The following is a 12,972-nucleotide window of genomic DNA, read 5'->3' as shown; positions in this document are numbered from 1 at the left end:
TCTTTGAAATTCTCTGCCCCAGAGGGCTGTGGAGTCTCGGCCGTTGAGTATATTCAAGAATAAGATCCAACGATTTCTACGTGTGAAAAACATCAAGAGATACGGGAAAAGTGCAAGAAAATGGTGTTGAAGTGGACGATCAGCAGTAATCCCAGTAAATGGCAGAGTGAGCTCGAAGGGCTGAATGGCTCAATCCTGCTTCTAATGTTTATGTTCTTATGATTGGAAGTCATGACGAAATAGTCATGCGTGGATTATAAATTGAATTAAATTGATATGACCAATAACTAATGCTGACACCAAAGGTTCTTATGTGTTTCGCAATTCCAACAGACCTGACTCTGAGAACATTTGTCGTAATCGGGCTATAGAGATACGGCAAAACGCGGGAACAATGCAGAATAGCGAAAGAAAGTCACACTTCAATTTTTAATTGTGCAATGATAAATCGAAGTATCTGCGTTAATTTCAGAACTTCCAGCTTTAAGAAATGAACGGTATTTTGATTGGTCGAATTTCAATGTGCCTCTGCTCGCCAATCAGAAGCTGAGATGTGATTGGGGATCCGGACTGCCCCCTTCACTACCCAGCCACCATCACGCACGATCAGACGCAGTGTAAAATTGGATAGCGAGCAGCTCGGTAGGATTTCTGCACGAAACCACTGACAATTTTCGAAAAAAAATAGAAGATTGAAATGGAATAATTCGAGCGATTCGTAAAACATTCAGGTATTTAGTACATCGCAGTTGATTCGACTTTAAACTATATTGATATAAATGTAAAAAGGAAAATTCATCGTACGGACACCTTCTGAAACAAGGGGAATGTTTTTCGCTGGAAATGAGATATAAAATATATTGGTTGCTGAAATGCCAATTATTTTACTGTGTATTATCCTGGTGGAATCTCGTGTTTGGGCAGATTCGTTACTCGATTCCTGAGGAACTGCAACTGGGCTCCTGTGTTGGGAATATCGCAGATGATTTGAGTTTAGATATAAAGCAGCTCTCGGCTCGCCGTTTTCGGATTGTACCCGGTCCCAGGAAGCAATACGTGGACATAAATTTGGAGAGTGGCATTTTATTTGTAAAGGAGAAAATTGACAGAGAACAGATTTGCGGGTCTAGTTTGAGTTGTGTGATTTCCTTGAACGGTTTACTTGAAAATCCCTTAAAGCTGTACCAGGTTGAAGTGGAGATTCTCGATGTGAATGACAATGCTCCCAGTTTCCCAAAGACACAAATACGCCTTGAAATCTCAGAGATTTCTACGCCGGAAACACGCTTTCCCCTCGAGTCCGCGTACGACAGAGATATTGGAATGAACTCAGTGCAGACCTACGAGCTCATTCCCAACGATTATTTTCTTCTCGATGTTCAGATGCGCAGTGGAGAAAGGAAGTTGCCAGTATTGGTGCTGCAGAGTTCCTTGGATAGAGAAACGGAATCCAGCCACATGTTAACGTTAATAGCCAAGGACGGCGGGGTCCCTGTGAGATCCGGCACGGTTAAGGTCACAATCATAGTGAAGGATGCAAACGACAACGCCCCTGTCTTTCCCCAGTCAGTTTACAGAGTCAGTCTATTGGAAACGGCACCCACAGGGACTCGGGTAATCATATTAAATGCCACTGACTTGGACGATGGTCCCAATGGAGAGATAACGTACTCGCTCAGTGGCCATTCTTCTGCTCGAGTTCGGGAAGTTTTTGACGTGGATTCCAAAACTGGTGAAATCAGATTAAAGGGGAATCTGGACTATGAAGAGGACAAAGCCTTTGAAATTAACATACAAGCAATGGACAAGGGTCCATACGCAGTTCTTCAGCACTGTGATGTGCTGGTGGATATTATTGATGTGAATGATAACGCCCCTGAGTTGACGTTGACGTCTTTGTCCAGTACAGTCTCAGAAGATGATCCAGTTGGAACTGTAGTCGCCCTGTTCAGTGCAGCAGATAAAGATTCAGGACGGAATGGACAGGTACAATGTCAAATATCAAATAAAATGTCCTTTAAACTAGATTCTTCTTTGGACGAGTATTACGGACTACTTGTTCGACATTCACTGGATCGTGAAAATGCCTCCAAGTATGACGTCACCATAACATGTACGGATTCAGGAAATCCCCCTCTCACATCCAAAAAAACCATTCGGGTGGAGGTTTCAGATGTAAATGACAATGCCCCACGGTTTACACAGTCCTTATATACAGCAAGTATCATGGAGAACAATGTTATTGGTGCTTCTATATTTTCCATTACAGCCTTTGATCCAGATGTTGGACAGAACGCACGACTTAAATATTCTATCCTGGAGACACAAGTTCACAATGCTTTGATATCCACTTACATTTCTATTAACTCGGAGACTGGGGACATATTAGCTCAGAGATCCTTTGACTACGAGAAATTGAAAAACTTTCAGATCCAAGCTCAGGTCATGGACTTTGGAACCCCAGCACTTGCAAGTAATGTCTCAGTGAATGTTATTATTCTTGATCAGAATGACAATGTTCCAGTGATCGTGCACCCATTAGCCGAGTACGGGAAAACAACACTAGAGACAATATCCAGGATTGCAGAACCAGGCTATTTGGTTACCAAGGTATCAGCCACTGATGCTGACGCCGGTCAGAATGCTCGCCTTTCTCATTCGATTTTTCAGGCTACCCAGCATAACCTTTTTACTATTTCACCAGACTCTGGGGAAATTTGGACTGTCCGTCGTTTTGCCAATAAAGATGCCTCTAAGCAAAGGTTGGTGATTGTGGTGAAAGATAATGGAACACCATCACTTTCTGCCACAGTGACCATCATCTTATCTGTGGTAGGTGGTGACACTGAAATATTCTCCAGCATCAGTGGATCGTCTGAAGATGCAGGGTTCACTCCTGATCTGAGCCTTTCCTTGGTTATAGCATTAGGAGTCATTTCTGTAATTTTTCTAGTCATTTTAATTATTCTTGCTGTGAAGGTTCATAAAAGCAGAAATGCTTTGGTTGATCAGCACTGTTCCCTGAGTGTTTGTTGCTGCTTTGGAACGCGAAATTCTCTGAATGGAATTCAAAAGGCCAGTAGGAACCTTCAGATACCCCCGAACTATGTTGAGGTATTCGGGGGTGATCCACTCTCTCAGAGTTTCCGCTACGAGTCATGTTCAACATTGCAGTCAACAAAGAGAGACTTCATAACCCCCAACACATGCAGGTCATCTACAGACAAGAATTCTGCCCAGAATGAGTCTATCAGGAAAGAAGACATGAGAGTGATTAATTTTGAAAAGTACAGCAAACCTGTAAACAACGAGGTGAGGTGCTTTTTAAAATCTGACAAATCTTCACAGATCTGATTTCGATGTACAGACGTATTCAGGGAAATCGCGCACATTGAAATTAATAGCATGGAAGTAATAGTAAATGAATCAGCCTCAGTTTTCTGCACTGTATCCATTTCCTGTCAACATCCTTGTGCCATTGCTATGTCATGGTACTTTGTAGGTTCCCTTTGCATCGCTTTCATTACTTATATTATTTTACGGGATGTAGGCATTGCAGGAATGTTCAGTATTTATTGCCCACCCCTATATGCCCTTGAGAAGGTGTTAGTGAGCTGCCTCCTTTAACTGCTTGTGGTGTAGGTACACCCACAGTGCTGCTAGGGAGGGAATTCCTCGACTTTGACCAAGTGACAGTGAAGGAATGGCGATATATTTCCAAGTCAGGATAGTGAGTGACTTGGAGGGGAACTTACAGGTTGTGCTGTTCCCTTGTATCGGCTGCCCTTGCCCTTCTAGATAGGTTTTGGTTTTGGAACCTGTTGTCTGAGGATACTTGGTGAGTTTCTGCATTGCATCTTGTAAATGGTACACACTGCTGCTGTGCGTCAGTGATGGGAGGATTGAATGTTTTTGGGTGGGGTGCCTATCAAGCGGGCTGTTTTATCCTGGATGTTGTCAAGCTACCTGAGTGTTGTTGGAGCTGCACTCACCTAGGCAAGTGGAGAGTATTCTATCACACTCCTGACTTTTGCCTTGTAGGCGGTGGACAGGCTTTGGGGAGTTAGGAGGTAAGTTACCTGCCGCAGGATTACTGGTCTCTGAACTGCACTTGTAGCCACAGTGTTTATATAGCGAGTCTAGTTCAGTTTCTGATAATATGTAAATTATTACACTGTTAACCCGAATTAAAGATGTGTTTTGGAAACCCATGTTGTCTTCCGGCGCGTTATAAACTGTCGGGAGTGTATTTAAATTCATGGGAATTATTGACTTTATCCCATACGCTGTCAACATTTACATGTAAATAACCTTTGAGGAACTCTGTGCATAGACTAAAACGTGCCAGCATGAAACACTTAATTGATAGCAGAATAGCGGTTTTACACTGGTCCTATAAACCAATTAGGTAATTCCTGGTTGTCACGGCCCCAGCTCAGTAATAAACTAACATCAGCATGTTTCTGAGTGCCAGATCTTTCTAAACTAACGAGTTTTTAAAAAATTTATTATGGTTCATTGAAGCTGCTGAAAATCTGACTTTCGGACCTTTTTAAACCTTTCAAGGTTTAAAAAATATCCAATCTGAATCAATTTAATGTCAATAGGAAATCAGTGACATATTTCGTCAAACTGATATTGTGACAACTATGAATGGATAACTGTTCACATGAGTAACCAAGTGAAATTAAATCTCCCTGCTTGGTGAGGCTGCATGTGAGACCAGCGTCCAACTCCAGTCGCTTGCTCAGATCTCATTTCGCACTAAGAAACTAAGGAATTTCAGCCACTGTGCTTTTTGGAGAAGTGCAGTGCCACAGTGTTGTGGCCTGCATAAACCACTAACAGCAACAATTTCCCATACACATCGATGATGTAGCCAGAGTGTCCAGACAGTTATCAGAGCGCAGAATACAGGACAAGTCGATCAATGGATTTTCCACTGGTCTAGGAATGAACAATTGACCAAATATTAGATGGCTTGCATAGTGTCAGACATCTTCAAGGACACCTATAAAGATCTGAAATCTGCAATGTCTAGCACTTAACAGCAAAAAGGGGATGTCAATTTCATCCAATTAGCCTGGGTGAAATTGAAGCCCCTGCATTTGAGCCAAAAGAACCGAGTGCTCATGAAATATGATGGCCTTCAATCCTGGATTTGAAATTTATTCAACACATATAGCAAAATAGCAGTTTCTGTAGCCCAGTTTTGCATAACTAAGATCAAGTTGAGTATTTAGAACAGGAGTTTGTAGGTTTGGTAAATCATTATAACATAAGCACAATTAAATAGTCATTTAAATCTGTTAACATTTTTCAGAGGTCTATCAAAACAGCAGCTAGGCAGCAAAGGACAACTAATCAGTTGCAATATTCAAACAGATTGAAGAAGCATACTGGGGTTGACATGCCAGTCAGATACCTATCACCCAAATTGTGAAGATATTTCTGAATCTATTGAAAAACGCAGGGAATGGCAACCAGGGTACACAGGTATCTTAAGAAGCTTTTAGAATTGATAGGCTGTACAATAACAAAACAATGTAATCCTTTGAGAGGAACCTAAAAAAGATAGTTACTGGGATTATCAGCGGACATTTGACAACAGCCCTGAACTGAGATTGTTTCATGATTTAAAAGACTCATTGAATTGACGGAAAGTTCTCCAGATGGAATGAAAATTGGCTTACTGCCAGAAGGTGATGTTCCTACAGTACAAGACAACCTAATCAATTTAGGATGACCTGATACTCAAAAGCCGCTTGATATTAATCAGTAAGGACTGCCACACTAATCATGTAATAACTAGGAACCAACAAATTTGTTTAGAGTACTTTGATGAAACTTCAAGTCTATTGCAAGGAACGTGTTCCATTCTTGTGTGGTGATGTGTTAGCTGGGAGTTCCTCACAAGATAGTTGCGTTTCAACATTTGGAGACTAGAATGAAGTCAACACTTCATGTGCATTGAAGTTTAGAAAGTGACAGTAGAACGTCCTGGCATATTCTTCATGCCTCCTTTCCTGGAACACTACCTTTCACAATGCGTGTAAACCATATAGACAGTCTGTAGGCATGTAATTAGTTTTCACAGTGTCACAAAGGTCTCTGAGCATAGAGTGTGGTGAAAGAAAGTTGATTCTTTTCAGAGTGACAGCTAACAATTGTAAGCATTGCTTAAATATATAAAATGTATTTGACATGGATAAAAGGAACATGCATATGATTAAATAAAAAAAGCAAGAAATAATGAGCGTGATCATATATCAAACATTTAGTCGACGTGACAGAAATAATAATACAGCATATTGAAAGTGGAGAAACACCTGAAAGTCAATGGTTTTGGAGTTGTAAGAAGTCATTATGCTGCCATTATGCAAACTAATTATATGGACCGTTCTGGAGTATGGCCCCGAGTGTTGATCAAAAATATTGTTCCTGTATTAGAATTTAAAAGTAGCCATGATGATTTTTGATCTTTTGGAATACGTGTTTTCGCACAGCTCAGAGAATTGCATATGCGGTTCACTTTAGAAAAAAAAGGAAAGGGGTTATTTGAAATATTGAACAATATAGATTATATTAAAGATAACAAACGACTTAATATACACATGAATCCAAGACTGGGAATCACGTGTTGTTGTTAAGGATGTAATACTCGAAATTCTTGCAAGATTCAAGATTAGAACATTTATTTTTTTAGAGGGTAATGGATTGTGACACAGGGATTGGACTGAATTGCAATTCATGCAAAACTCTAATAAAATGGCAAGCTATGTGCCTGGAACAGACAGGGAGGATCATGGAAATTTTAATAAATTTGTGCCTACTGATTAGCTTTTGTAGGAGAACAAGGAAATAATTTAGTTTTATCTAACAGCTAAATAGTGCGAATGCTAGAGATCGGAAATAATAACAGAAAGTACTGGAAAAACTCAGCAGGCCTGGCAGCATCTATGGAGAGAGAAAACTAGAGTTAACGTTGCCAGTTCAATCTATCTCTTCTTTGGAACTTCTTTGGAATAATTTATCTTTACTTCAGTAATAATCAACGTCAACTGGAGTTGCAAAACCAGTAGTGAAAAAGTATGCATGGATCATAAATTGAATTAACATATTGGTGCCAATCAATTATGCTGACACCTCGGCTTTGTATCTATTTATTTACTGATTCATCTTTTCAGTGTATCTTCTAAAAACCCAGCTCTTAAGATGGTCATTGACGTCGGTTCTAGAGGATTTTTTTGCAGCAGGCAGAAATATACACAGCAGTGAAAGAAAAGCTTAATTTTATTTTTAATTGTGCAACATTAAATCTAAGTATCTGCGCAGCTTTCAGACCTTCCAGCTTTAAGAAATGAACGTTAATATCATTGGTCGGATTTCAATACGTCTCTGTTCACCAATCAGAAGCTGAGATGTGATTGGGGATCCGGACTGCCCCCTTCACTACCCAGCCACCATCACGCACGATCAGACGCAGTGTAAAATTGGATAGCGAGCAGCTCGGTAGGATTTCTGCACGAATCCAATGGCAATTTTAGACAAAAATGGAAGATTTTAATGCAATAATCTGAGCGATTGGCAAAACATTCAGGTATTTGCTACACCGCAGTTGTTCCGGCCTTAAAATATATTGATATAACTGTAAAAAGGAAAATTCATGGTACGGACACGTTCTTAAACAAGGGGAATGTTTTTCGCTGGAAATGAGATATAAAATATATTGGTTGCTGAAATGTCAATTATTTTACTGTGTATGCTCCTGGTGGAATCTCGTGTTTGGGCAGATTCGTTACTCGATTCCAGAGGAACTGCAACTGGGCTCCTTTGTTGGGAATATCGCAGATGATTTGGGTTTAGATATAAAGCAGCTCTCGGCTCGCCGTTTTCGGATTGTACCCGGTCCCAGGAAACAATGTGTGGACATAAATTTGGACACTGGCATTTTATTTGTAAAAGAAAAAATTGACAGAGAACAGATTTGCGGGACTAGTTTGAGCTGTGTGATTTCCTTGAACGGTTTGTTTGAAAATCCCTTAAAACTCTACCAGGTTGAAGTGGAGATTCTCGATGTGAATGACAATGCTCCCAGTTTCCCAAAGACACAAATCCGCCTTGAAATCTCAGAGCTTGCGACGCCGGGAGCACGTTTTCCCCTCGACTCCGCGCATGATCCGGACATTGGTACCAACTCACTGCAAACCTACGAGCTCCTTCCCAACGATTATTTTCTTCTCGATGTTCAGATGCGCAGTGGAGAAGGGAAGTTGCCAGTATTGGTGCTGCAGAGTTCCTTGGATAGAGAAACGAAATCCAGCCACATGTTAACGTTAATAGCCAAGGACGGCGGGGTCCCTGTGAGATCCGGCACGGTTCAGGTCACAATCATAGTGAAGGATGCAAACGACAACGCCCCTGTTTTTCCCCAGTCAGTTTACAGAGTCTCCCTACTGGAAACTGCACCCACAGGGACTCGGGTAATCATGTTAAATGCCACTGACTTGGATGATGGGCCCAATGGAGAGATAACGTATTCGCTCAGTGGCCATTCTTCTGCTAGAGTTCGGGAACTTTTTGACGTGGATTCCAAAACTGGTGAAATTAGATTAAATGGGAATCTGGACTATGAAGAGAACAAAGCCTTTGAAATTAACATTCAAGCAATGGATATGGGTTCCGACGCAATGCCGGAGCACTGTGATGTGCTGGTGGATGTTATTGATGTGAATGATAACGCCCCTGAAGTGACATTGATATCTTTGTCCAGTACAGTCTCAGAAGATGCCCCAGTTGGAACTGGGGTCGCTCTGTTCAGTGCAGTAGATAAAGATTCGGGACCGAATGCGCAGGTAAAATGTCAAATATCAAATAAAATGCCCTTTAAACTAGATTCTTCTATGCAAGAGTACTATGGACTACATGTTCGTCATCCACTGGATCGTGAAAATGTTTCCAAGTATGATGTCACAATAACATGCACGGATTCAGGAAATCCTCCTCTCACATCCAAGAAAAACATTCGGCTGGAGATTTCAGATATAAATGACAATGCACCACGGTTTACACAGTCTTTATACACAGCAAGTGTCATGGAGAACAATGTTATTGGCGCTTCTATATTTTCCATTACAGCCTTTGATCCCGATGTTGGTCAGAACGCTCGACTAAAATACTCTATCGTGGAGACTGAAGTTCAGAACGCCTCGGCATCCAACTACATCTCTATCAACTCGGAGACTGGGGTCGTTTTAGCCCAGAGATCTTTTGACTACGAGAAATTGAAAAACTTTCAGATCCAAGCTCAGGTCATAGACTCTGGAACCCCGCCACTCGGCAGTAATGTCTCAGTGAATGTTATTATCCTTGATCAGAATGACAATGTTCCAGTGATCGTGCATCCATTAGCCAAGTATCGGTCAACAGCACTAGAGACAATATCCAGGTTTGCAGAACCAGGCTACTTGGTTACCAAGGTATCGGCCACTGATGCTGATGCCGGTCAGAATGCTCGCCTTTCTTATTCAATTTTTCAGGCTACCCAGCATAACCTTTTTACTATTTCACCAGACACTGGGGAAATTTGGACTATCCGTCGTATTGTCAATAAAGATGCCTCTAAGCAAAGGTTGGTGATTGTGGTAAAAGATAATGGAACTCCATCACTTTCTGCCACAGTGACCATCATCTTATCTGTGGTAGGTGGTGCCACTGAAACATTCTCCAGCGTCAGTGGATCGTCTGAAGATGAAGTGTTCAATCCTGATCTAAGCCTTTCCTTGGTTATAGCATTAGGAGTAATTTCTATCATTTTTCTCGTGATTTTAATTATTCTCGCTGTGAAAGTTCATAAAAGCAGAAATGCTTTGGGTGGTCAGCACTGTTCCCAGGGTGTTTGTTTTTGCTTTGAAAGGAGACATTCTCTAAATGGAATTCAAAAAGCCAGTAGAAACCTTCAGATACCCCCGAACTATGTAGAGGTATTCGGGGGTGATCCACTTTCTCAGAGTTTCCGCTATGAATCCTGTTCAACATTGCAGTCAACAAAGAGAGACTTCATAACCCCCAACACACGCAGTTCATCAACAGACAAGAATTCTGCCCGGAATGAGTCCATCAGGAAAGAAAGCACCAGAATGATTAATTCTGAAAATTACAGCAAAGCTGTAATCAACGAGGTGAGGTGCTTTTTAAAAAGTGACCAAGATCTTCACAGATCTGATTTGGATGTACAGGTATATTTGGCGAAATTAATTGTTTAAATGAAGAGGAAGGACGTCATTCTTTAAATCGATTGGTCGCAGTTTTTTGCTCTATTTCCATTTTCTATTCACATCGTAGTCCCTTTGATATCTCCTGGCGTTTTGTAGGATGCGTTTGTATTTTTTCCTGATTGCATGTAGCATATTACACTTTTAAGCCGAGTTTAAGATGTGTTTTGGAAACCCATGTTGCCTGCTGGCATGTTCTAAACTGACTGGAGTGTCTTTAAATGTATTTGAATTGTTGACTTTATCCCATACACTGTTAACGTTTGCATGTAGCTATCTTATGAGAAACTCTGTGCATACACTAAAACGTGCTAGTACAGAACACTTAATTGATAACAGAATAGCAGTTCCACAAAGGCCCTGCAAAGCAATTAGGTAGCTCCTAGTTGTCATGGTCTCAGCTCAGTAATAAACTGATATCAGTATGCTTCTGAGTGTCAGATCTTTCTAAAATTACGAGGTTCTTTTATATTATTAAGCTTCAGTCAAGCTGCTGAAAACCTGACTTTAGGTCATTTCAAGGTTTTTTAAAAATAAAAATTGAACCTTTTTGATGTCAGCAGGGAATCAGTGATACATTTTTTTTAGATTGATATTTAGATACTGTGAATGGATAATGGTTCATATGTGTAAACAAATGAAATTAACTCTACCTGCTTGAGGGAGACTGCATGTGAGACCACTGTCCAAATGCAGTCGCTTGCTCAGATCTTATTTTGCAGGAAGAATTTGGTAAGAATCTGAAATCTGTAATATCTAGCCCTTAACAGCAAAAAAGGGAGATGTCAATGTCAACCAATTTGTCTGCATGGAATTGAAGCCCTTGCATTCGAGCCAAAAGGACTGTGTGTTCATGCAATATGACAGCCTTTGATCCTGTATTTGAAATGTCATCGGCACATGTTAAAACTGTGGCCCAACTTCCACTGAATCACAGAATTGTTACGGTGCAGTAGGAGGCCATTCTTCCCATCGTGCCTGCACCAGCTCCCTGAGCATTTTAACTTAGAGCCAATCTCCTGCCTTTTGCCCGTGACCCTGCACATTGTTTCTATTTAAGTCATCATCTAATGCCCTCTTGCATGCCTCAATTGAACCTGCCTCCACCACATTCCCAGGTACTGCATTCCAAACCCTAAACACTAGCTGTGTGAAAAAGTATTTTCTCACCTCACAGTTGCTTCTTTTGCAGTGCACTTTAAAACTCCACACTCTGGCTCTTGAACCATTTAGGAGCGGGAACAGTTTTTACATATCTAGTCTGTCCAGACAACTCATGATTTTGAAAATTTCTATCAACTCTCCTCTTAGCCTATTCCTCGCCAAGGAAAACAGTCCCAGCTTCTCCAATCTTTCCTCATAACTGAAGAGTCTCATCCCTGGAACCATTCTTGTAAACCTCTTCTGCACTCTTTCCAATAGGTTCACTTCCTTCCTATAGTGTGGCGCCCAGAACTGTACACAATACTTCAGCTGGGGTCCTGCCAATGTCTTATATAAGTTCATCATAACCTCCCTGCTGTTGTACTCTATACTCCTATTAATGAAGCCTAGAATACAGTATGCTTTAGAAACAGCTCCCTCCACCTGTCCTGCCAACTTTAATGACTTATGTACCTATGCACCCTGGTCTCTTTGTCCCTGCACCCCCTTTAGAATAGGATCCCTTATCTTATAGTGTATCTGAATGCACTTTTTACTGAAGTGTATCACCTCACACTTCTTTGCATTGAACTTCATCTGCCACCAATGTGACAAAGTCCTTTTGAAGTTCTACATTGTCCTCCTCAGAGTTTACAATTCTCCCAAGTTTTGTGTCATCCGCAAACTTTGAAATTGTCCCCTGTGCACTAAGATCGCGATCATTTTTATATATATCCGGAAAAGCAAGGGTCCCAATATCTGCCCCCTGGGGAGCCCCACTACAAACCTTCTTCCAGCCTGAAAAATACCCATTGACCGTTATTCTGTTTCCTATCCCTCAGCCAATTTTGTATCCATGTTGCCACTGTTCCTTATATTCCATGACCAATAACATTCCTCACAAGTCTATTGTGTGGCACTGTTTCGAACATCTTTTGGATGCCCATATACACCACATCAATGGCTTGGCCCTCATCAACCATCTCTGTTACTTCTTCAAAAACTCCAGCAAGTAAATTAAATACGATTTTCCTTGAACAAATCCATGCCGAACCTTCCAAATCAATCCATATTTTTCCATGTGACTATTAATTCTATTCCGAATAACTGTTTCTAGAAGTTTCCCACCACTGAAATTAAACTGACTGGTCTGTAATTGCAGAGCAGATCTTTATAACCTTTTTTTTGAACAAGGGAGGAATGTTTGCAATCCTCCAGTCCTCTGGCACCTCTGGCAAATCCAGGGAACATGGAAAGATTATTGCCAGTGCCCCTGCAATTTCCACTCTCATTTCCTTCAATATCCTTGAATGCACCTCATCTGGTCCCAAGTGCCTTATCAATCTTAAGTACTGACAGCTTATCGAATATCTCCTCTTTATCAATTTAAACCCTTCTAGTGACTGAGTTGCCTCCTCTGTCACCATGGCCTGGGCAGCATTTGCATTGGAGGTAAAGACAGATGCAAAGTATTCATTTTACGCCTCAGCCATGTTTCTTGCCTCCATGTGTAAATCCCCTTTTTGGTCCCTAATAGGCCCTACTCCTCCTTTAA

General features: G+C 41.1%; 2 protein-coding genes across 7 annotated transcripts in view; both read left to right on the top strand.

Annotated features, from left to right (window-relative positions):
* LOC121280949 (protocadherin beta-15-like) overlaps positions 1 to 12,972 on the top strand; it is a 202,989-nt gene that overhangs the window by 58,029 nt on the left and 131,988 nt on the right. Inside the window, exon 1 of one of the 6 annotated variants that reach the window (XM_041193429.1) lies at positions 7,625 to 10,181. The exons of the other annotated variants lie outside the window; for them this stretch is intronic. Coding sequence (XP_041049363.1) covers positions 7,713 to 10,181 — 2,469 coding nt within the window. The 5' untranslated portion in view covers positions 7,625 to 7,712. Of the gene's footprint in view, positions 1 to 7,624; positions 10,182 to 12,972 lie in introns of those variants that run through there. 6 annotated transcript variants of the gene reach the window in all.
* LOC121280955 (protocadherin-10-like) lies at positions 844 to 3,354 on the top strand. Its single transcript, XM_041193450.1, has one exon. It carries the CDS (start codon positions 844 to 846, stop codon positions 3,352 to 3,354), a length of 2,511 nt encoding a protein of 836 aa, XP_041049384.1.

This window comes from Carcharodon carcharias, chromosome 8, assembly GCF_017639515.1.
Source record: "Carcharodon carcharias isolate sCarCar2 chromosome 8, sCarCar2.pri, whole genome shotgun sequence".
In the NCBI taxonomy this organism is placed as follows: Eukaryota; Metazoa; Chordata; class Chondrichthyes; order Lamniformes; family Lamnidae; genus Carcharodon; species Carcharodon carcharias.
This window is presented reverse-complemented; position numbering and strand designations above follow the sequence as displayed.

What these genes read in the sequence shown, in the direction of transcription:
- LOC121280955 (XM_041193450.1), top strand. Translation starts at nt 844, where the DNA reads ATGAGATATAAAATATATTGGTTGCTGAAATGCCAATTATTTTACTGT.